This window comes from Staurois parvus, unplaced genomic scaffold (genome assembly GCF_062004578.1).
Source record: "Staurois parvus isolate SC_StPar_1 unplaced genomic scaffold, SC_StPar_1.0 ptg001090l, whole genome shotgun sequence".
Taxonomy (NCBI): Eukaryota; Metazoa; Chordata; class Amphibia; order Anura; family Ranidae; genus Staurois; species Staurois parvus.
The window spans coordinates 4,642,656-4,668,628 of NW_028318886.1; the positions used below are offsets into that span (position 1 = coordinate 4,642,656).

Below are 25,973 nucleotides of genomic sequence, written 5' to 3' on the forward strand. Positions count from 1 at the left end.
ATAATAAAGACAAAACTACAATACAAATCCCCTATTTGAGAAACCCCATCCAATACCGATATGAACCACCAGAAACTCTTCTACCATTAATGTTTTTAAAGAAAACACTAATGGATTAAGTCAGGCCTCATGGTCTATTAGTGTTCATTAGCATTCCATTACCCAGAATGCCTAGATGTGAATGCTCTGGGGAGGCCATGTGTTAGATAAAAAGAGTCATTTGCAAACTTAAAACTGACACAGTACAGTGTGTTTCAGAATAAATGCAATGAATTGGTAAAGATTGAGACCACTCCTAAAACACATACTGTATGAGAGAACTGGACCATTTATTCATGTAATATTAAAGCCCAATTGATGGCAAACACCTTTTATCTCTTTATAGTCCTGTACCAGCACATGATTTTTGACTGATTTGTGCTTGGCAATTAACACATTTTCCTGTCATTGAAAATGATGCTTTCTGCCCTTACACCTCAATTCTCTATGCTGGCAGAGCTGAGTAGCAGCCACACCCCCTGTACAAGTGTCTCCACATAGACTACTATTGCAGAGAATATGAAGGGGTGTGTCTGAGCAGGTCTGTAGAAATTACTGAGATCACTGGGTCTTTTCTGGAGCATATGTGAATGCAGAATCATATGCAGACAATCTGCACAGCTGATGTAATGGGAAAGCAGAGGTAACACTAGGAAAATGGGGGTTGCTAATACAAATTTTAACATACCTCTTTTTTGAAACATCAATTTGTCTTTAACCCCTTGACGCCGACGTAACACAAGTATACGACACCACAGAACTGGGCTTTTTTCCGTGGGGCTGCATATTTGTGTACCTGTCTTTCTGCTGGGAGCCTGCTGCACTGCTCGCTCCCAGCACAAAGACCAGGGTGTCACTGAAAGCCCCAGGTCCTGTTCTAACAATTGGGACCCAGGACTCCAGATTCTGGGTCACATGATCGCTGTGATAGCCCCTGATTGGCTATCATAGTGATCAGTCACTGTACAGCCCAGTCACATAGTTTTTTTTCTCTCTCTTGAAAGGAGGAGAGAGGTACATTGTATCTCTCTAACTCCTGGAATAGAGGGGGGGGGGACAGTTTGTTAAAAAAAAAAAAAAAAGATAAATATTAAAAAATAAAAGAAAAAATAAAGAAAAAATACCTAGATCAAGGTTTGATCTAGTTCAGTGCCACGAAAAGTGGGTCAGGGTCAAAGGCCAGGATTTTTTTTTTTAATTGGTAATAGTGTCAGTTAGTGTCAGTGCGTTTTAGGTAAACGAAAAACAAAATGCGCACTATTGTTTCTGGTCTGTACTATGGGTACAAACAACAACACACATATATGGTATCGCTGCGATCGTCAGGAGCTGGAAAATTTATTTTGGGTTGTAATTCACCTGGATGTACAAAGTAGTTGTGGTGATATGGACGGTTTTACTAACACATGTCAATGTTGCAAAATTGTGCTTAGGCATTAAGATTTGTTTTACCCTTAGGCGTGAAGGGCAAAATTGTTGCTCAGAATTTAAAAACAAGGGGTTTTATTCGGTTTCTACTCCCTCAATGCATGTTATATCAGCTGATCATCATTATTTCTTTACATAAATTTCAAAATGTCTTTTAAAATGCTTCTGTCCCACATTTAAGCACATTGGAAGTTTTTTTCAGATACAGTATATATATATATATATATATATATATATATATTTATTTATATGTGCACTGCACATAATGCATATAAATATTCTCTTTGCTGTTTTTCCTTTACAGATTCCTCTATGACCTGCCTTCTTACTGTACGATGAATTATCAGGATTATGATTCTTATTTATACTCCAGTGATCAGGCTGTAGATTAAAAGTGGTAAACTATAAAGAGGTAATGGAAGCGCCACAGGTATGTAAAACACAAGAATTACACTACTTCGGCAGGTAAAGAAAATATATATGTCTGTATTTCAACTTTATTTTTATCTGTTTGCTTACAGTTCCATTTTAGGAAATCAATACAAAGAAAGAATTGATTTCCTTTGCCATCACAGTGGTATATGTTTATGATCATGTATGAATTAAAAGCCTTGCATTACTTCTGATATTCAGGATCTACTTTAGATGTGGAAAATTCTGCAAATGCAGCTAAACAACTTATCCCAAAGGCAATCAGAGAGTTTTAATGGGATGTGGGGATACAAAAACTCATAGCAACCAATTAAGACCATGACTGTCAGCCATTTAGTGTAGTTATACATGCTTATCTGCTATTGGTCTCTTTAGGTTATACATACAGTAACAGCTAAAAAATTATAATTCTGTACCCACAGGTGCCTATTATATGCAATGCTATCCATTTTCACAAAGCAAACTATCAATATTCAAGCAAATAAGTAAGTGAGGAAAATGAGAAAGAAAGAAAGCTATCAGTTTAGGGGAAAAGTACCAAGTTGACCAAAAGAGGGTGGGATTCAGTGCCTGAATAAAGTCTTTGGAGGCTCCTAGGCAGTCGAAACCTTGGGGCCCCCTTCACAGGTTTCTGGTGTGTGCACTCTAGTGGGATAACATTGAACTAAGTAGGTTGCATGTTGGCCACTAGATGGAGATGACCATCAAAACTGTACAAAAGTGAATATGGTGCTACTACCCATACCTCCATTAACAGAGCAAGCGGGTGCCCGATCTCCAGTCGCACAGCTGAGAATAACTGTCCATAAACTTGATGTGCACAACCAACTATCACTACTGTACATTACACATACTGTATGTAGGTTGCACCAACATTTATTACAAACTGACAGCTTAAAGAAGATGACCTTTTAAGAGACAAACTATACTGTAACCTGATGTCTATGGTTTATGTACTTTAAGTTGTTATTGGGTACCTTACATTAAAAGGGAAGTATGGGATTGTGTTTTTTTTTTTTTTTTTAAATCATACTTACCTAGGCGTATGCTGCATCTGTCCACCGCTGGCTCTACGGCTGAGAACTGAACGTTTAGATACCACTGATTAGTTAGTTCTCCCTGCCCCTATGAGCAGAGAGCAGTGACTGTCAGTCACCACTGTCTGCTTTGCCCCCCCATTGCTCACTGGAGTGCTGGGCTGTGGAGGGGGTGGGAGCAGCTGGCTCAGGCTCTCAGGCTTGCTGAGAGGCTGAGCCAGGTGCCGGTCTGGGCTCTTGGGTGGATCCTGACCATATAGTTGTGACCTTTCCCCAGACTGGACCAGCTCTGTAATATCAGAGCCCTCTGTTGGCTGAAAATGGGCTGAAAATGGGTCACAGGAGTGCATAATGAACTGCACTCCTGTGATCCACAGGAGGAGTACCGCCAAACAAGCTTTGACAGTACTTCTCCTTTAATACAGTATTTTCTCTATAGGGTCTTTAATCTCACGTTTTTGTTTCTTTGAGTTGTTTCATCTTTTCTATCTTTTGTAAACAATTTAAGAAAGCTTCATTGTGCTTTTCTTTCAAAATCAAATCAATATTATTTTGATCCATTGTCACAAGGCCCTTAAATGGCATGGGGCCTATAGGCCAGTGCCTATTCTGCCTATTTGGTAATCCAGCATTGGTGGAATTGTGGGTAAACAGCAGCAAAATTGCCAGTTAAGTAATAGGACATAGCTTGTCATGTTATATTTTATCTTATCAGACTTCCTTGAAACACAGAGAAATTGCTCTGTTAGAGTGAAACTGTCCATGTGGAGCAGACTTTGCAGTTAAAGGCTGCCATGTAAGAGGTAATATCCTATTAAAATCTGTCCTATTAAAAGAGTGTTGCCATTACTGACCTCATTGTTATTTAAGGTAACATTATCAGGTTCCTATTGCCATGTAGAACTGTGAAAGGAAGTTTCTTTCTTCTCCCTTGCACTGAAATGGCACCATTGGGTCACACGACAAAGAAGAAGGATGTCTGGAAGATCTGCAATATTCCCTAGAAGTCAGTGGATGTGTGACTGTTATGAACAAGTGGTAGAGCCAATACATACAAAAATCGTATATGTAAACACTCTCCTTGTAAAACAACCAATCAGTTTAAAATAGAAATGAAAGAGAAATCATTTGTGTATATATAAAAAAACAAACACCGTTATATACACCTTCTTTGCCTTTTTTATAAGTGATCACATTCCCTCTGTTCTCAGCTGCATAATAGCTGGTGGGAGGAGAAACAGCAGTACACTCACCTTTTCAGTGAATAACTGTGCAGAGGAGTGTGTGTCAGGACAAGTCTGAACATTGGAGGCGAGCACACTGAGATCTCAGCACAGCTAGAGAACTGACCACAGTGTGTTCTCCTGCATAGTGTAGTCAGTTTTTAATAGAAAAGCAGAGGGACTGGCAGGAACACCAGGGATTTCACACAAAGGAAGCAATACAAAGAGAACAGGACACTTTTCTATACAAGTACATGCTACAGCAGGCACATATCAGGAATATAAAATGTTGGATTTACATACTCTTTACCTAAAATACTTGTTTTTTGTTACCACACAAGAAAAGTGTATCCCAATTTTATATTTTTAACCAAATTTTAGTACTAATACAGTAATGCTGTTTTTTTCCTCGATAGCATTGGCTTTATGTGCCTTCAAAGGACAGAATATAATAATGAAATGGAAAAAATATGTTATTTGAAACAGAATTCGAATACCAGTATTTGGAATATGATGCACTTGCTCTGGTAAATACAAAGGCATCAACCCTGTGAACTATTTATTTTAAATAGAGTAAAGGAGGGTTATAACCTCTGTCAGGTTTATTTGTGCCATCTGTGTCCCACTGGGGAGATTTACCATAACTTCATGTCCCATAGCCAAAACAGAAACCGAGAGGAAATTCCTCCAAAGCGAGGGAATCCCTGGTAGTCACAAATCATTTGTGTATGTATTAAAAAAAAACAACATTATATACACCTTTTTCCCTTTTTCATAAGTGATCACATTCCCTCTGTTCTCAGCTGCATAATAGCCAGTGGGAGTAGAAACAACAGTACACTCACCTTTTCAGTTAATAGCTGTGCAGAGGAGTGTGTGTCAGGACAAGTCTGAACATTGGAGGCAAGCACACTGAGCTCTCAGCACAGCTAGAGAACTGACCACAGTGTGTTCTTCTGCCTAGTGTGGTCAGTTTTTAATAGAAAAGCAGAGGGACTGGCAGGAACACCGGGGATTTCACACAAAGGAAGCAATACAAAGAGAACAGGATTGTCAGGTTTATTTGTGCCATCTGTGTCCCACTTGGGAGATTTACCATAACTTCATGTCCCATAGCCAAAACAGAAACCGAGAGGAAGTTCCTCCAAAGCGAGGGAATCCCTGGTAGTCACCAGGGTCACTAGAACTAATGTATTGGAAGATTTCCCCTCTGTTCGTGTCCTGTAACAATCCAAAATTTGGAGTTTTCTTTTACTCTCATTCTCTGTGATAAAGATGAACAAGACAAATAGAGAGGGTTATTCTCTCTATCAGGGACACAGACGGCAATAAAAGCCCAACAGGTGTTTTAGTTCCTCTCAACTCTATCCTAAACTTTAACAAACCATTGCTTTAAGTTTTATTATTTTTAGAGGTATTTATATAACACTGACAATTTATGCAGTGCTTTACATCAGTCCCTCTCTTCAAGGAGCTTACATTCTAAGGTCCATAAATCACATTCATACATACTAAGGCCAAATTTAGACGGAAGCCAAACAGCCTACCAGCATGTCTTTGGAGTGTGGGAGGAAACTGGAGTATCCGGAGAAAACCCACACAGGCACAACATGCAAAAGCCAGGGAGGTAGTGACATGGTTGGGATTTGAACTGATGACCCTAGTGCTGCTAGGCAGAAGTGCTAACCACTTAGCCACTGTGCTACCCCTTCTGCCTCTCAGTACTAGAGTTGTTGGTTCAAATCCCAACCACAGTACTACCTGCCTGAAGTTTGCATGTCCTAACTGTGCCTGCATGGGTTTCCTCCCACACTCCAAAGACAAGCTGGTAGATTAACTGGCTCCTGTCTAAATTTGGCCCTACTATGTGTATGTATGAATGAAAGTTAGGAGCCTTAGATTGTTATATTTTAATATTTGTATTATACTTATAAATAATATTTAATTTTTATGGTATCGCATTTATTATATTTTATTTTATGATACTGGCTGTAAAATGTGGCAGAGTGGATAATTTTCAAAAAGCACCATGGCTGCAACATATGATGCAATAAAAAGGAGCTCATAAACTATGCCATCAAATTCTTGAATCACTAGCCAATTTTTACCTCCCTTAGCTGTATTTTTTCAGAAGACACCTTCTTACGGCTTTCAGGTCTATTGTGGTGACACTTCCACCAAGTAAAGAGGGCTTAGTACTGCATTACAGAAACAGCATGTGTTTTTGCATAAAACTACCTGAATAAAAAAAATGAAACTTAGAATACTGCTGCTCTGTATAAGCCAAACTCATTGTGCAAGAAAAAATTCCACAGCTGAATATGCGCTGCCAGAGTACTATGATCAAAACACTACATGCAGCTTTAGGGCATTCCCCAAACCTGGAATTTAAAGGATTTGTGCATTTTCAATGTTGCCAGTATGAGCCAGGACTAATTGATCATCATTAATGACAACACAGGCGCTCAGTTGGGACAAAGTTGTCATGCCATAACAGTAAGGCCCCTTTCATACGTGCAGTCAAATATGGTCTGCCGTTTTTTCAGACAGACCCGATCAGACCCTCGATTCTCCTTTATGGAGCAGTGGATGTAAAGGGACTTGTGCCTGTTTACACCTGCCTACCTCCAATCTGATTCGGCAAAAACAATTGGAAGGGGATCTGTTCCCTTCTGTCTGGCTGGATCGGGCTGGGGGGCAGTCGAGTGTAAACAGACAGCCAGTAACTGTTCATAGAGCTCTGCATAAGCAATCAGACACTGAGCTGTCATCTGCTCTACTCCACTCAGATCAGCAGGAAATTTTTTTGAAATCTTGGCAACTATGCTACATATTTACAAAGAAAGAAAACAACTTTTGAAGTGAACATGAATATGCATCTTACATGGGATTTTAGTGGTTGTGTTCAGATTTACTTTAATGCCCAGTGTAGCCCAGAGGTAAGTTTCTTACATAGTTAGTCTGGCTGAAAAAAGACAAAAGTCCATCTAGTTCAACCATAAAAAAAAAAAAGTCATAATCCTATACCCACAGTTGATCCAGAGGAAGGAAAAAAACCCAGCAAAGCATGATCCAATTTGCTCCTGCTGGGAAAAAATTCCTTCCTCTGATCCCCCGAGAGGCAATTGGATATTGCCTGGATCAACTTTACCTATAAATGTTAGTATCCAGTTATATTCTGTGTATCTAAGAAACAATCCAGGCCTTTTTCGAAGCAATCCACTGAGCTGGCCATGGATGTATTTATACATGTTGATCATATCCCCCCTTAACCTCCTCTTCTCAAGAGAGAATACATTTCAGCAGATCTCCTCCATGCCTCGTATCAGTTTGGTTGCCATTCTCTGCACTTTCTCCAGTTTCCCAATGTTCTTATTGTGAATTGGTGCCCAAAACTGAACTGCATATTCCAGATGAGGTCTTACTAATGATTTGTAAAGGGAGGTAAAATGATCTCTCTTTGGAGTCTATACCTCTTTTAATACAAGAGAGAATTTTGCTCGCTTTAGAAACCGCAGCTTGGCATTGCATGCCATTATTAAGCTTGTGATCTACCAGAACTCCCAGGTCCTTCTCCACCATTGATTCTCCCAATTGTACCCCCCCTAGTATGTATGATGCATGCATATTCTTAGCCCCCAAGTGCATAACCTTACATTTATCAACATTAAACCTCATTTGCCACATAGTTGCCCAATAATCAGTGCATTGAGGTCAATTAATCAGTGCATTTGTGTCTGCCTTCTCTGAACTCCTGATTGTCTAGGTCAGGGGTCTGCAACTTTTAAGACATAAAGAGCCACTTGGACCCGTTTCCGAAGGGAAAAAAAAGACTGGGAGCCGCAAAACCATTGCAACATTTAAAACAAATCCGACACTGCATACAGTTGTGTCCAAAATTATTCAACCCCCAATGCTGTAAAGGGGTTTAGGGACTATAGTGTACATTTGGAATTGTATTCAGAATCAAATCCTACAAGGACGTTGTAACTACCCAAATGCAACTAAAATGACATCAATTGTTTATGTAATACAGTAGTAAATGGTTCTTATGTGGTTTCTTCATTGCCACAATTATTCAACCCCTTAAAGACTACCACTCTGAAGAACAGAGGTTCATACAGGTGCTTTCCATCAGGTATTGAAAACACCTGTGGATGTCACCGAGCAGCAATCAAGCATAATAAGCACCAATTAGGCAGCTTTAAAATGACTGTGATACTCAGCTCCTTCTAGACATTTACTGGTGTGGTTACAAACATGGTGAAGGCAAGAGAATGGTCCAGGAAGACAAGAGAAGAGGTGATTTCTCTTCACAGGAAGGGCAATGGCTATAAGAAGATTGCAAAGATGTTAAACATACCAAGAGACACCTTAGGAAGCATCATTCGCAAATTCAAGGCAAAGGGCACTGTTGAAACGCTACCTGGTCGTGGCAGAAAGAAGATGCTGACTTCGACTGCTGTGCGCTACCTGAAGCGTAGAGTGGAGAGAAGTCCCCGTGTGACTGCTGAGGAACTGAGAAAAGATTTGTCAGATGTGGGTACAGAAGTTTCAGCCCAGACAATAAGACGCACACTGCGTAATGAAGGCCTCCGTGCCAGAACTCCCAGGCGTACCCCCTTGCTGTCTCCAAAGAATAAGAAGAGTCGACTGCAGTATGCCAAAAGCCATGTGGACAAACCACAAAAGTTGTGGGATAGTGTTCTGTGGACTGATGAAACAAAATTAGAACTGTTTGGGCCCATGGATCAACGCTATGTTTGGAGGAGGAAGAACAAGGCCTATGATGAAAAGAACACCTTGCCTACTGTGAAGCATGGTGGAGGGTCAATCATGCTTTGGGGCTGTTTTGCTTCTGCAGGTACAGGGAAGCTTCAGCGTGTGCAAGGTACCATGAATTCTCTTCAGTACCAGGAGATATTGGATGGAAACGTGATGCAGTCCGTCACACACCTGAGGCTTGGGAGACGTTGGACCTTTCAACAGGACAATGATCCCAAGCATACCTCCAAGTCCACTAGAGCATGGTTGCAGAGGAAAGGCTGGAACATTTTGGAGTGGCCATCGCAGTCACCAGACTTAAATCCGATTGAGAACCTCTGGTGGGACTTAAAGAAAGCAGTTGCAGTGCGCAAGCCTAAGAATGTGACTGAACTGGAGGCCTTTGCCCATGAAGAATGGGCGAAGATACCCGTAGATCGCTGCAAGACACTTGTGTCAAGCTATGCTTCACGTTTAAAAGCTGTTATAACTGTAAAAGGATGCTGTACTAAGTACTAAGATTGAATGTCACTTGGGGGTTGAATAAAACTGATAATGCTGTGAGCACAGAAAAGACATTTGTGGTTATTTCATTATAACTGTTATGTTATATTTGTCTGACCTACAAGTGCCTCTTTAATGTAAATGTAAGCAAGATGACTGAATGATCAAAAGCAATGTCAAACTGGCCAAAACACTCAATTTCAGTGGGGGTTGAATAATTTTGGACACAACTGTATATTGTTTCTTACCTTAATGCTATATACAGGATCGTGCAGTTAGCTTCATCCCCCATATAGTAATTCATCCCCCATAGTAATTCATCCCCCATATAGTAATTCATCCCCCCTATAGTAATTCATCCCCCATAGTAATTCATCCCCCCTATAGTAATTCATCCTCCATAGTAATTCATCCCCCATAGTAATTCATCCCCCATATAGTAATTCATCCTCCATATAGTAATTCATCCTCCATAGTAATTCATCCCCCATATAGTAATTCATCCTCCATAGTAATTCATCCCCCATAGTAATTCATCCCCCATATAGTAATTCATCCTCCATAGTAATTCATCCCCCATAGTAATTAATCCTCCATATAATAATTCATCCCCCATAGTTATTCATCCCCCCTATAGTAATTAATTCCCCATATTGTCTCAATTCACTTACCTTTGCTCCGCGCGTTCCTCTCGCTGTGTTCCCGCGCTGTGTTCCGGTCTTCAGGGCGGACTGTGAGAGGAGTTTGTCACGCTGCCCCGCCTACATCCTGGCTGCCCCGCCTACATCCTGACAGCTAATGTTCCACGCTCCTCGGGCCGGATTAAAAGAGTCCTGACTTTTGAGGCGGCCGCCCGAGAGGAGGGAGGGGAGAGGGCGCCCGGCACACAGAAGAGCCGCATGTGGCTTGCGATCCGCGGCTTGCCGACCACTGAAACCCTATGCAAAACTGCGCCTTCCCGACAGTAGGGTAGATTTACTAAAACCGGAACACTCAGAATCTGGTGCATGTGTGCATGGTACCCAATCAGCTTACAATAAAACAGGGAAGCCTACTGGTTTTAACGCAGAGTTGCACCAGAATTTGCACTCTCCAGTTTTAGTAAATCAACCCCAATGTGTGAACATCATGTGTCAGTAAAAATCCCCCCCCCCTAAAAAAAAAAAAAATTGAGCACTAATCTGCCACTCTCCAAAGATAAATACCTTTTGCAGGACAACATTTTTCCCGAACAAATATTCTTCCTCCTCCCAATACAAATCCCCCTTGCTGAAATCCCCCCTCCCAGCACAAATATTTGCCACTTCCATCCCCCCTCCCAGTTCAAATCCTCTCCTCCCCAAATCCCCCCTCCCAGCAGAAATCCATGCCAAAAATCACCCCTCCCATCACAAATCCTCTATCCCTCCAATTTCCCCTTTGAGTACAAATCCTCTCCCCCCAAATCTCCCCTCCCAGCACAAATCTCTTTTCCTAGCACTCACCCCCCCCCCCCAGTACAAAGCTCCCCTTCCCCCTAATTTCCCCTTCTTGCATATTCCCCCCCAAAAAAATATCCTCAGTAGCACAACCCCCCCCCCCAATCCTCCCTAGCACAAATCCTCCCTCCCCCAAATTTCCCATTCTAGCATTAATTCCCTCTCCCAGCAAATTCACCCCCTCCCCCTAGCACAAATCTTCTCCCTCCCATCCCCCACCCAATAAAAAATTTGCAGCCAAGTCATCCCCACAAGCACCAATCCTCCCCCTCGCAAGTTTTCCCTCAGCACAAATCCTCTCCCCTCAGATCTTTCCTCCTAGCACAAATCCTTCCCCCAGAACCCGTCTCCAAGCACAAATCCTCCCCCAAATCCACCCTTCTAGAACAACCCCCCCAATCCCCACTCCTAGAACAACCCCACAATCCCTGCTCCTGGCAGTAATTATCTTCCCCTCCTAACACAAATACTCTCATCTTAAGCACACATGTTTGTAATTCCCCCTGCCCCCCAATTGTGTCCCCAGTACAATTTCCCCTTAGTCCCCCAAATTTACAGACCTCAGATGCAGCATGGCAGATGGCCATGGGATGTCCTTCCTCCCAGGATCACCCTCATCTTGAAACATTAGAATTGAGGAGGAGCCTAGAAGAAACTTCCATCAGCTTTGACATTTACCACTTTTGATAGGCAACTGGCTGGAAAAGATGCTGGCTGCTGCAGTGGTGGGGGATCATGGCATCTAGGATCTGGAGCACCCCGTAGGATACGTGGGGTACATTCTTTGGGTGGGCAGCACTAGTGAAATCACTGGCTTTCAGATCAGGACTTTGTAGGGTTTGTTTAGCTCTTCACTCATTTTGTGATGCCAGGATTTCAGCAATCTAGGGCGGAGAAGGGAGCAGTAAGCAACCCCTGCACAGCTGCAATCTGACAGTATTCCTGTGTTAACTCCTGTATACAGGAGTGCTAATGGGGGGGGGAGCACAGCCTGCACCGCTTCCTGGCTTTCTCCCCCCACCCCCATCCTGATTCAGTTTGCCACTTGCCCACCCCCTGTCCTGGCCGTGCCAATAAAAGGCCTACTGCAGCATACATTTATAACTTCTTCTAGGTCTAGATGTTGAGGAAGGTGGCTACAGTATAATATTTTCAAGTAGAAAATACCTGAAAAATATTACTAGCCAAGCTAGTAAATTAATTTTCACAATGCTGTACAACTAATTTGGCCTTCAATTGTATTATGACTATTTGCTTTAGGAATTTAAAGTGATAGTAAACATTCACCTTGTCAAACAATGCATTCAGTTTAAAATAGAAATGAAAGGCAAACCATTTGTGAATACATATAAAAAGCCCATTATAAATACCCTTTTTTTTTTTATAAATGATCACATTCCCTCTGTTCTCAGTTACTTAAGAGCTGGGGGAGGAGAAACAGCAGGACACTAACCTTCCCACAGAAAGGCTGTGCAGGGGGGTGAATATCAGGACAAGTCTGATCATTGGAGGAGAGTAGGCTGAGTTCCCAGCACAGCCAGAGAACTGACCACGGTGTGTTCTCCTGGCTAGTGTGGTCAGTTTTTAATAGGAAAGCTAGGAGTTACTGGCAGGTACAGGGACTCCACACAAAGAAAGCAATACAAAGAGAACAGGATACTTTTTCATTCAAGTACATGGTATAGCAAGCACTTATGAGGAATATGTAATGTTGGTTTACATATGCTTTAAAGTGTATCTAAACCCGAAAATAAAAATATATTGCAGCTTATAAACCTTGAATGTTGTGGCTGCATTCGTTTTCTGTTTTTGTTTTTTTTTTCCCTGGTGATCCAGCCAGTAACACACTTCCTGTCTTAGGGTGGCCCCTCTCTTTGTGGAACAGCAATGGAGACACCCTTGAACAGCAGCACTGTCTGGGGAGGGTAGTGTTGGATAGAAAAAGGAAAAGAAGCCCACTGCGCTGCCAAATGAACTAACCCAAAAATGAAGTGGCTGCTAACACCTAACGATAATCAAATAGTGAAAACAATATGTGAAAAAAGATGGTGCTGCTCTACTTGCCCTAAAAATGAGTAAACCTAAATGAACAACTCATAAATCAAAAAAACTACTAATAGATAAATGAGTGAACAATCACATAAACAGAAAATGAGTGAACAATCACATAAACCATGTAACATGTAACTAGTCTGCAAAGTAATGTCCACAGAGGTGAATCCACAATATGTGTAACAAGTGGCAAAAAGGAGAAAAAAAGGAGAATATCATAAAGGGAGAACCAAAATCGCTGTCAATGGCGATAAAAAAGTGGCATAAGAAAATGGCAAAAAAGATGAAAGATGGCCAAATGGTGAGTAAAAAACATCAAGTGTACAGTTGATAAATGAGAATAACAAAAGAAAAATATACGAAAAATGTTGTCAAACGGCGATATAAAAATTACATTAAAGATTGACAACAAAAATAAACGTGGCCAATAAGTGAAAAGACATCAAGCATTCAATGAATGCAATAAAGCATAAATGAAAAAGACAATACGATCAATGGCAAAAAATGTGGACAAATAACTCCCAAAAAACAACAGTCCCAAAAAACAAACGGTGTGTGAATCTTCAGCACAAAGCCGTGTAAATTCAGTGACCAAACAAAAGGGCGATCCTTCACCGTCTATCGTGCGCGCTCACCTTCAAACTGTGACCCTCAAGGAGTCACAAAGCATAAATGCAGGTAGATGATCCTCAACCGGATGGATCTCAATGGTAAAACAAACGATGGCTCCTCTCCATTGCATACACAGCAATCAGTAATACCAATATCCTTAAGGGTGTATGTCACTTTAAATTTCCACCTCCAAATTCCTCATAAGAAGGGATCAAAAGAGAGCTTCCATAGTGTAGTAAGGCTTTAGTAATGTGTATAAAAAAACAAACTACTCACAAGTGTAAATGGGTCTGCAGACCCAAAAGGCAATCACTGTATTTCAAACAGTACAGGGTGTATGAGGTTGGGAGTACCAAGATGCCAGCTGCTGTCTATGCCGGAAAGACGTCACCGCGCTTCCGTCCTATACGTTACGTCATCAGTCACGTAACTTCATCAGGGTAGTGTTGGAAAGACTAGTAGAGTTAGATGGACTTTACATAAGCAACTATCAAATGAAAGCCTAATTCCATTTAACACTTTTTAGGCAGTTACAGAAAAATGTTTTTTTTTTCCTTTTGGGATAAAGATTTTACATATTTGAATAAAAACTGACCATTGCGTTTATCCCTGTTAGTATTAAATGATTTGTCTCAACCCTCTAACTGCCACTTTTGCTGTTCAGCTTGGTCTGTTAAAGCAGAACTAAATCCATTGACTGAAATGTTTCTTCAAAGCTGTTACCCCCAGTCACACCAAACCCGACTTTGAAATCGTGCGACAATGAAGTTGCACGATTTCAAAGTCAGATGACATGCTGACAGATGTCTATGCAAATCGCACCAAAGGTAGTGCATGCACTACTTCAGAAATTGGTGATGCTCTGACCAATTCGGAATCACACAGATACGACCACTGTAATTACGGACAATTGGGTGCGACTTGGCATGCAATTTGCAAGTTGCATGGCATGCAAATCACATGCCAATTCGCATCCATTGTGACCAGGGATTTACATTCAAGGCATGCCATGGTTGATAACTATCACATTTGCTTGTGCTTCCAACTGAACTTTCACGCCATCAAATGGCTGGTGTCATAACTGATCACGTGGGCAGTACCATGGCAACTGCAGATCAAACAAAGGCTAAGATGGCAGTTTCCTTGGCTGTAAATGATAGTAGGGTTTAGTTGTAATTGAAAGAAAGTTGAAAAATTTCAGCAGGATCAGCAGGTAAAAAACAAAGTTACATGGGGGACTGCTTGGTTTATGCTACTAAAAATATGAGCATTGATGTGCCACATAACTACTGAAAGATATGACTCTATTTTAAAGTCAGAGGGACAATCCAATCTTTGGACTATCCCCCTGACTTTTATTGAAAAAAATTGTATCTGGACCTTTAAGCAGTGGTGTGGTGCTTCAATTTCCATTTTTTGTTACATTAACCACTTGCTAACCGCTCTTTAGCTGAATGACGGCTACAGCGTGGTTGTCCAGTTCTGGGAAGGCGTCATATGAGAGAGAGATATCATTTTACCCCTGTACAAATCATTAGTAAGACCTCATCTGGAATATGCAGGTCAGTTTTGGGCAACAATTCACAAAAAGAACATTGGGGAACTGGAGAAAGTGCAGAGAAGGGCAACCAAGCTGATACGAGGCATGGAGGAGCTCAGCTATGAGGAAAGATTAGAGGAACTGAATTTATTCACTCTTGAGAAGAGGAGATGAAGGGGGGGATATGATCAACATGTATAAATACATCAGTGGTTCATATAGTGAACTCGGTGTAGAGCTATTCACCCTGAGGTCATCACAGAGGACAAGGGGGCACTCTTTACGTCTGGAAGAAAAGAAATGTAATCTCTAAAAACATGGAAAGGTTTCTTCACAGTGAGAGCTGTGAAAATGTGGAATACACTCCCTCAAGAGTTGGTTCTGGCCAGCTCAGTGGATTGCTTTAAAAAAGGCTTGGATTCTTTCCTAGATACACAGAATATAACTGGATATTAACATTTATAGGTAAAGTTGATCCAGGGAATATCCGATTGCCTCTCGGGGGATCAGGAAGGAATTTTTTTCCCTGCAGGAGCAAATTGGATTATGCATTGCTGGGTTTTTTGCCTTCCTCTGGATCAACTGTGGGTATAGGATTATAGCTTTTTTTTTAATAATGGTTGAACTGGATGGATTTTTGTCTTTTTTCAGCCAGACTAACTATGTAACTATTTAACTATGTAACATTTTTAAAAAATGTGGTGGTTTTTTTTACTATTTTGGGCCAGTTTTCCTTTGGTAAAAAAAAAACAGGAGATATCCATTACCATTTACCACCAAATGAAAGCCCAATTTGTTCTGAAAAAAACAAGGTATCCACCTGGATGCACAAAGTAGTTTTGATGATATGTACGGTTTTGCTAACACATGTCAAAGTTGCAAAATTGTGCTTAGCATTAAGATTTGTTTTACCCTTAGACACGAAGGGGTTAAAGAGGATCTTCCCCTTAGAGAGAAAAAAATAAAAGGTCAGCAGCTACAAATACTGTAGCTGCTAACTTTTAAAGTGGTTGTAAACCTCAGACATTAAATTTGAACAAAGCCTATTCCTCTATAGTGCATACTTGTCTCAATTAAGAGCGCCAAGTGTCATTTCTGGCTGCTGCTTTATTACTCTGCTATTAGCATGTATCATTTCTGGCAAATTTTCCTTTCACCAAGAGAAAAATGGGCCTCCAGCAGTGTGACAGCCTCAGCTCTGTTCCTGTGAGCTGTGTGGAGGGGGCTATGTCCCTTTGCTCCAATCTGCAGTCAGACCTCTTCCCACTGAGCTCTGCAGAGTGTAACTTCAGGTTTCTGCATCATTTTTTCTGAACTGTCAGACAAGCTATATAAATTCAGCACTTTGAACAGATGTAGACAAGAGAAGATTGCAGATAAACAGGAACAACTTACAGTATGTAATGCTGATCCTACTGTGCATGTACGAGCCAAGCTGCACTTTGTGCGATGGGCAAAAAGAGGGGGCCAAACTTCCACTAGGATTGCCTAGTTGATCCAAGCGAAAAACTAGGTAACCGCTTCCCCCCCGAAAAATGATATGCCAAATGTGGTGGGGGGAGGAGGACATAAAGCAGAATTTCCCCTTAGGGTGAAGTTCTGTTTTAAGCGCAAAATGCAAAGAGCCCAATTTCAGATTTCAGCTGCATGCACAGGATGATGTCAATTAAAGTGTTTGTAAACCATTATATATACCCAGTGAAGTGACTGGCCTCAGGTGCTGCAGAGATGAAACAAATCCTCCTACATACGTTTTACCTATGTGCAGTCTTCTCTCTACATGTGTTTAAAGTGCTGAATTTCTAAAGCTTCTCTGAGAGTTTAGAAAAAAAGGGAGCAGGGGGTAGAGTTAAAGTTACACTCCGCAGAGCTCAGTTAAGGAGAGCTCTGAGAGCTGATTGGAGGGAAGGGACACCCCCCGCCCTCCTCCACACAGCACACAGGAACAGAGCTGAGGCTGTCAACCTGCTGGAGGTCCCTCCCCATCACCATTTTTCTCTTCGTGTCAAGAAAACTTGTCAGAAGTGACTCATGCAGATAGCAAGGAAACAAAGCAGCAGACAGAGATGACACTTAGTGCTCTTAAATGAGACAAGTACACACTATAGAGGGATATGCTTTGTTCATATTTCATGTCTCAGGTTTACAACCACTTTAATTATAAAGAATGGCTACAGGTAATTAAAAATCAGCATTTAAAGCCTTGTACACATGGTAAAAATATTGGACGAATGATCATCCATTTTTTTTGCATGCTAGTCTCATTGAAAATGAAAAGTTTAATAAAATTACGAAAATTCTTGTACGACAGAATAAAATTTCTGAAGTGATGTAATGTATTGTGTTGTAATGTATTCTTTCGTTTCCAAGCATGCGTGGTCTTTGTCGCTTGATTTTTTTTTTGGACGAATACTGTACTGATTAAACGAAAATCGTTCATTCTGGTATCGTACAAGAAAAAATTTTAATCTTGTATCTTCAGATAATTTTCCATGAAATGCCGTGATCGGCTTTTGAAAGCTGTGTACTAATGATCAGATTATTAGACGATCGCTGTAAAAGTATTTTTCGTCTGACTTTTCATCATGTGTACTAGGCTTAAAGCAGGACTCCATGTAAAAAAATTTTTGTCCTATGCTGTGGGGCTGTGCCTGTACTGCATGGGTTAACTGCACCTTTTCTCCAGGGGGCCCCCAAAAGGCTATACTTATTCAGTCTTTCCCAAAAATGGCGCTCTCCCACATCCAGCGGTGGACTGTTCCTGCTGTCCTCACTCCCGGAGCAGGTATACAGTGAGGAACAGAAGTATTTGAACACCCTGTGATTTTGCAAGTTCTCCCACTTAGAAATCATGGAGGGTCTGAAATTCACATTATAGGTGCATTCCCACTCTGAGAGACAGAATTTAAAAAAATTCAGGAAATCACATTGTATGATTTTTAAAGAATTTATTTGTCTTGCACTGCTGAACATAAGTATTTGAACACCTGAGAAAATCAGTGTTAATATTTGGTACAGAAGCCTTTGTTTGCAGTTACAGAGGTCAAACGTTTCCTGTAGTTCTTGACCAGGTTTGCACACACTGCAACAGGGATTCTGGCCCACTCCTCCACACAGATCTCCTCTAGAACTGTCAGGTTTCGGGGCTGTCGCTGAGCAACATGGAGTTTCAGCTCCCTCCAAAGATGTTCTATTGGATTTAGGTCTGGAGACTGGCTAGGCCACTCCAGAACCTTGATATGCTTCTTACGGAGCCACTCCTTGGTTATCCTGACTGTGTGCTTCGGGTGGTTGTCATGTTGGAAGACCCAGCCACGACCCATCTTCAATGCTCTGACTGAGGGAAGAAGGTTGTTGCTCAAATCTCACAATAAATGGCCCCATTCATCCTCTCCTTAATACAGTGTAGTCATCCTGTCCCCTTCGCAGAAAAGCACCCCCAAAGCATGATGTTACCACCCCCATGCTTCACAGTAGGGATGGTGTTCTTGGGATGCAACTCATCCTTCTTTTTCCTCCAAACATGAGTGAAGTTTAGACCAAAAGGTTCTACTTTGGTCTCCTCTGACCACGTGACTTTCTCCCATGCCTCCTCTGGATCATCCAGATGGTCATTGGCAAACTTCAGATGGGCCTGGACATGTGATGACTTGACCAGGGGAACCTTCCGTGCAATGCATGATTTGAAACCATGACGGCGTAGTGTTCTACCGACAGTGACCTTTGAAACTGTGGTCCCAGCTCTCTTCATGTCATTGACCAGCTCCTCCCTTGTAGTTTTGGGCTGATTCCTCACCTTTCTTATCATCAGTGATACCCCACAAGGTGAGATCTTGCATGGAGCCCCAGTCCGAGGTAGACTGACAGTCGTCTTTAGCCTCTTCCATTTTCTACAATTGCTCCAACAGTTGATCTATTTTCACCAAGCTGCTTGGCAATTGCCCTGTAGCCTTTTCCAGCCTTGTGGAGGTCCACAATTTTGTCTCTCGTGTCTTTTGACAGCTCCTTGGTCTTGCCCATGGTAGTAGTTGGCGTCTGACTGACTGTGGGGTGGACAGGTGTCTTTAAAGAGCTCAGACAGATGCTACTAAGTTAGATTAATGAGTGGAGTAGAGGTGGACTTTTAAAAGGCACAGTAACAGGTCTTTGAGAACCAGAATTCTTGCTGTTTCTTAGGTGTTCAAATACTTATGTTCAGCAGTGCAAGACAAATACATTCTTTAAAAATCATACAATATGATTTCCTGAATTTTTTAAAAAAATTTGTCTCTCAGAGTGGGAATGCACCTACAATGTGAATTTCAGACACCTCCATGATTTCTAAGTGGGAAAACTTGCAAAATCGCAGGGTGTTCAAATACTTCTGTTCCTCACTGTATGGGCTTGATGACATCAGGAACAGTCCATTCACAAGACCTCTAGCTTGCAAGGAGGCAGAAGCGACAGGGACCGGTTTTGCACTCGGAAGATAAGCGGATTAAGTACACTATATTGCCAAAAGTATTGGGACACCCCTCCAAATCAATAAATTTAGGTGTTCCAATCACCTCCATGGCCATGTGTATAAAATCAAGCACCTAGGCATGATTGCTTCTACAAACATTTGTGAAAGAATGGGTCGCTCTCAGGAGCTCAGTGAATTCAAGCGTGGTACCGTGATAGGTTGCCACCTGTGCAATAAGTCCATCCGTGAAATTTCCTTGATACTAACTATTCCACGGTCAACTGTTAGTGGTATTATAACAAAGTGGAAGCAGCTGGAAACAACAGCAACTCAGTCATGAAGTAAAATGACAGGGGGGGGCTGGTGCATGCTGAAGTTCACAGTGCACAGAAGTCGCCAACTGTCTGTAGAGCCAGTAGCTAAAGACCCCCAAACTTTGTGTGGCCTTCAGATTAGCACAACAGTGCATAGAGAGCTTCATGGAATGGGTTTCCATGACCGAGCAGCTTCATCCAAGCCTTACATCACTGAGTGCCATGCAACGTGTCGGATGAGTGTGTAAAGCATGTCGCCACTGGACTCTAGAGCAATGGAGACATGGTCTTTGGTGTGACGAATCATACTTTTATGTCTGGCAATCCAATGGACGTGTCTGGGTTTGGTGGTTGCCAGGAGAACAGTACTTGCCTGACTGCATTGTGCCAAGTGTAAAGTTCGGTGGAGGGGGGGTTATGGTGTGGGGCTGTTTTTCAGGTGTTGGCCTTGGGCCCTTAGTTCCAGTAGGTGTCAGCATACCAAAACATTTTGGACAATCTCATGCTCCCAACTTTGTGGTAATGGTTTGGTCTCTTCCTGTTCCAACATGACTGCGCACCAGTGCACAAAGCAAGGTCCATAAAGACATGGATGAGCGAGTTTGGGATGGAGGAACTTGACTGGCCTGCACAGAGTCCTAACCTCAACCAGATAGAACACCTTTGGGATGAATTAGAGTGGAGACTCATAGGACATCAGTGCCAGACCTCACAAATGCGCTTCTGGAAGATTGGTCAAACATTCCCATAGACACACTCCTAAACCTTGTGGACAGCCTTCCCAGAAGAGTTAAAGCTGTTACAGCTGCAAAGGGTGGCCCAACTCAATATTGAACCCTATGGACTAAGACTGGGATGTCATTAAAGTTCATGTGCTTGTAAAGACAGGCGTCCCAATACTTTTGACAATATAGTGTATATATCCACTGTTATCATCCCTTTACAAAAATGAGCAGTTAGGCACAGCCCCACTGCATGGCACAAAAAAAGATTTTGCCTGGAATTCTGCATTAAAACTTTCTTAAAGTACAGAAGGAAAGATACTGAATTGATTGCACTGTATCACTGAGAAGAATAAAAGGAAAAGAAGAAACTTTCCCATTTTTTATATCGTAGGACCATCCCACAAGCCCAAAAGTTTTAAGGCAATCCTCCACAGTGGGGCTCCATGGAGTCGGCTAAAATTAAACTTTAGGCAAAGTAATAAAAGCAACATAGAAAATGCACATGAGATCAGCTTACCTATATATGTCATTATTTGTATTGCTCTCTCTTACTTCAGCTGTTGATTAATTATAAATATTCACAGCATTATACTTTAATCAAAATATATTTTGCATAAAATATACTTTTCTGTGATTTATAAAATACACAGCTTTTTTCAACCGAAACTGCATGTCATCTTGGTTGTACAGGGTGGGGTCCATATGGCTAGCAGTACCAGTACAGGTGAAAAGTGGTATGACGTGAAAGGCAATGCAGTTATAAGAACAGTCATTCTTCAGAGGGGGGTCTAGCTGTATGGAAGGATGATTGACAGTTCTGATCACTATATATAACAAATGGACTTAGGAAAGATACAAAGGACACCATTTTACATAGAACACATGTGTGGCAAGGAGCTATGAAATACATCTCCACCCTACCCATGCTGCCTAGGTGGTCCCCTCAAGAAGTCACCTCCCCCTCTTCATCTTCATAGAAGTCATCATCCCATCACCCACCTTGTCATTGAGATACTGAAGGGCTTCCTTGCCAGAAGAACATTTGATCACAATCTTCCTCCCATCAGAGCGGGTGACATCCTTCTGCTGGCTAATAATTTTCCCAGAGCCTTTTCCTGCTGACAGAGAGTCAAAATTGATGGTCTTGTTCTCAGAAGAGCCTTCTACTGGACAGAACATCCCACAGAATTTCTGCCTGGGCTTGGGACTCCCAGATCCCATGTTCTTGAAGAAGGCTGGGACCTCCTCCCCCTCATTCTGCCGGCCAGGTTGCCTCTTGTCAGCCATCCTGAACCCCCTTTGAAGGATGGAACAGTTTTTTTTTGGATTCTGAAGGATAAAGCTGAGAGGGTAGGACAATGATGAGGTGGGAGGAGAAGGCACTGCAGGTTTGGAGGCGAACAATAGGACTGACTAGTGCTCCCACATTGCTGAGTCCTCCGCTGACTTCCACTGGAGAATGGGCTAGGATGCTCCCTATAGCCAAGTGCACAGCCTGCTCTTCAACTTAGCAGAATTAAGGAGCGGGGAGGAAGGAGGAGTGTGGGCGGGAGGGGTTCTGCAGCAGAAAGCCAAGGAGATCCGGAAGTGATGAGAACAGCCTGATAGATTGGGAAGGAAAAGAGCTGCAAGTTGCAGGATTTGGCCACCTATACATGGGCGATCAGATGGTCAATCAGTGTTGGAGGGTGTGATCAGAGCTGACAGCTGAGCCTACCATCCCTTGTCTAGTATGGACAGCATGATTCCCTTCCATGTAAAGCCAAAGGATCATGTATGGCAGGGGTGGTGTGGTGCATGCAGAGGCTGTGGCGGAGTCTAGGTATGGAACAATAGAAGATGGACACAGTCAAGGACTGGCTCTTAGTATGCGCAGCCAGGCAGGATCCGGTGGACGGGCGCTGTCCTTTCAGCACCACCCAGCCGGCAGAGCCTGCAGAGGACACATGTGGGACCTGGCTGGCCATTGATAGCATGATTAACCCCTGCTATGTGTAAGGGGACATCTGATTACATAGCCTTCATTAACCCTATGGTATCATCACAGTCATATATGACAGATAGTATGTGTATATAGGGGGATGTATCATTAGAGGGGCTGACTATTTCTCCCCTTGAAGGTGGTCATACACTATACAATTTGATTGTACAATCTCCTATAGGGTGGCTATACACAGAATGATTTTATATAGGATCATGGTGCTGATAGATTTTCTGGATATAAATCTACCTCCTGCTCTCACGCTCCCTTGTTTCCTCCTCCCATGCTCCTCTATTGGACTTCGCCAGAGCCTCTCCTATCCTCTGGAACTCACTACCTCAAGCCCTTACTCTGTCTGCCTTTAGGCGATCCCTGAAAATTCATCTCTTCATGGAAGCCTATCATGCCCCCAACTAGACATTTATCACGTCTTTCAGCTCACAGTTATAACTCTTTGTACCACTTGAAGCTTCCTATTTGATTGTAAGCTCTTATGAGAAGGGCCCTCTTAATCCTCTTGTATTGTAACTGTACTGCCTCCCTTTATCTTGTAAAGCGCTGCACGAACTGTTGGCGCTATATAAATCCTGAATAATAATAATAATACTTTGAGTATACCAAGTGCCTATGCAAATCCAGTTATTGCAAGGTTTATTTGTTTTTGTTTTTTTTGCAATAAACATGATATACTTACCTGTACTGTGCAGTGTTTTTGCACAGAGCAGCCCTGATCCTTCTCTCCTCGGGTCCACCACCGGTGCTCCTTGCTCCTTCCCCTTGCTCAGTGCCCCCGATAGCAAGCTGCTTGTTATGGGGGCAATGGTGCATGCTCATTCCCAAGCCTCACTCTATGTATCCGTAACACATAGAGCCATGGCAAGCTGCTTGTTATGGGGGCAATGGTGCATGCTCGTTCCCATGCCTCACTCTATGCATCCGTAACACACATAGAGCCATGGCAAGCTGCTTGTTATGGGGGCAATGGTGCATGCTCATTCCCAAGCCTCACTCTTTGCATCCGTAACACACATAGAGCCATGGCTCAGCCATTACCCACCCCCATCCCTCTCTTGTCACTGGCTGTGAATGACAGCAGTGGGAGCCAATAGCTACTGTGTCTCAGAAGAGGGAGACCTGAAGCTCCCATGCACATTGCTGGATCGAGAGGGGGCTCAGGAAAGTATTAGGGGGCTGTGGGGGGAGCAGCCCACAGATTTGTTACCTTCATGCATAGAATGCATAAAGATAAAAAAAAATCTTCCGCCTTTAGAGTCACTTAAAAAAAAAATTAAAGTCAGCAGCTACAAGTTCTGAAGCTGACTTTTTTAATTAAAAGGACACTTACCTGTCCAGGGATCCAGAGATGTTCTCACCTGAACAGATTCTTCACAGGTCTTCGGATTCCTGATGCCGGCATCTTTAGTGTGGGAAGTCGAATGAGACTGCTTGTTGCTTTACAGCCAGCTTCCTATTGCACATGCGAGAGCTGTGCTTTGTGAATGGTCTCACTGTCTTCTGGGACCTGTGATGTGACCCAGAAGGCTGCGGGCAAAGAGAGGAGGTACCGAATTTCTATTCAGATCGCTTAGGTGAAGCAGGTACCTGTCAAAACTATATATTCACTCCCCCCCTCAAATAAAAAAAAATGATAAGCCAAATGTAATAGAGGAGGGGGAGGAGGATTTAAAGCAGGACTTCCCCTTTTGGGTGATGTTCTGCTTTAACTAAGTAGCACTTACATCAGCCTCATCTTATATTGAGTTGCTGGGTCCTTCCTATAGCCCGGTTTGAAAAGAAGAGCAGCAGGAGGGACCCAGTAGGCCACACCCACTACAGGATGCCTACAGAAAACTACAGGGGGGGGGGAGGAGACAAGACCAGTCAACAAGCACAAGGAGAAAGAGCAGCAGTGACCGGTCTTTATTGCAGGAAGCTTCGGCACACGGGCAAAGTTTCACACTAGAATACTGCTCAGATCTGCAGTAAATATGACACATGCTTCTTGTGTTTAGATAATATTTGCTCATCCCAGAGTTCAGCTTTAAGCCGGGCATACACTATACAATTTCTTTACAATCTCCTTCAGATTTACTAGAACATAATAGGAGGATACACTTATTGTATTGCTGACCATGCACCATATGTTGGCCACGCATGCTTTGTTAAGTGATCAGTTTCTTTTCTGACCATTTTTTCCAATAGGAATAATTGATCGATAGTCAATAATGCAATCAATTGATGTAAAACATGTAGGGAATTAGTTATTAGATACTGTGGTAAGTTATCCATAATATTTCTGTTTCCACAAAACAACCTCATAATCCAATCAAATAAAATATGAATGATTTTATGACTGAATCATCTTTGTGCTGCTGATTGATGCAAAGGATTGATCATTTTGTGCCCTTGCATCGACTCAGTTTGACTGAATGCAATTGAAATCAATTGAAAAGCGAAGTTATGGCTATTCAATCAGTTTCTGATTTGATCGTTTTGGCCGAAGTGCACATAAATCGGATAACAAAATTCGAAGCATGTATGATCACCAATACGCCTAACAATAGTATCAAATTATCTACTTTCCTATGATTACATTTTAACCGATTCTGTGAAGAATCATTTAATTAGATCATTACACCTTTGGGCAACATTAGATTTACCATCAACTGCTGCTCAACAAAGACAGTAGCTGGGTGATCAATTTTATTTATTTATTACACAAATTTATTAAGGAATTAAAAAAAAACCCAGAATTATCAAGAAAGATTTGCATGTGAAACAAGCAATAAATAAAGCTGGAAAAGTTTAAAGCAATATTAAACCCAAAACCAAAACTGTAATATATTACAGTTTACCAATCCTTAGACATAGTGGCTGCATTAGTTTTCTATTTTTTTGCCTTTTTTCCCTCTGATTTTACCTAATGATCTGGCCATTAACACACCTCCTGTATTAGAGCACCCCCATTCTGGATGAATGGACACAAGAACACCTTTGGACATCAGCATTGCCAGTCTGGGGAAGAGGAGTGTTAGATGGACTAGCAGATTACACTGCAGTTACAGCAACAGTCTTTTTTCTTTTGGGATATATATGTTTTTGCATACAGTAAATAAATAAAAGATGATCATTGTAAGAACCCCTGTCAGTGGTAAAATATTTTTTTCTCAACACTAATTGATACATTTGCAGGACAGCTTGTTCTGTTGAAAACAGCAGACTTACTGAATGGATCACCAGATGAAAATAAAGGGAAAAACAAACTAAGAAGCTGCCATATAATAAATGTTTGCTTTGAGGTTTAATACACTTTAAGATGTTATTTAGGGCCATATATGGTTAATAATATGTCAATCAGAGGCAGATTTAATTTCTTTACACAATAAAGTATATTTTTGTT

General features: G+C 41.9%; 1 protein-coding gene across 1 annotated transcript in view; it reads right to left on the reverse strand.

Annotated features, from left to right (window-relative positions):
• The window catches only part of DPYSL2 (dihydropyrimidinase like 2), a 148,410-nt gene extending 126,319 nt beyond the window's left edge, over positions 1-22,091 (reverse strand). The window contains exon 1 of the mRNA XM_089658732.1: positions 21,592-22,091. Coding sequence (XP_089514858.1) covers positions 21,592-21,879 — 288 coding nt within the window. The 5' untranslated portion in view covers positions 21,880-22,091. The remainder of the gene's footprint in view (positions 1-21,591) is intronic.
• Between the last annotated feature and the right edge of the window lie 3,882 nt (positions 22,092-25,973).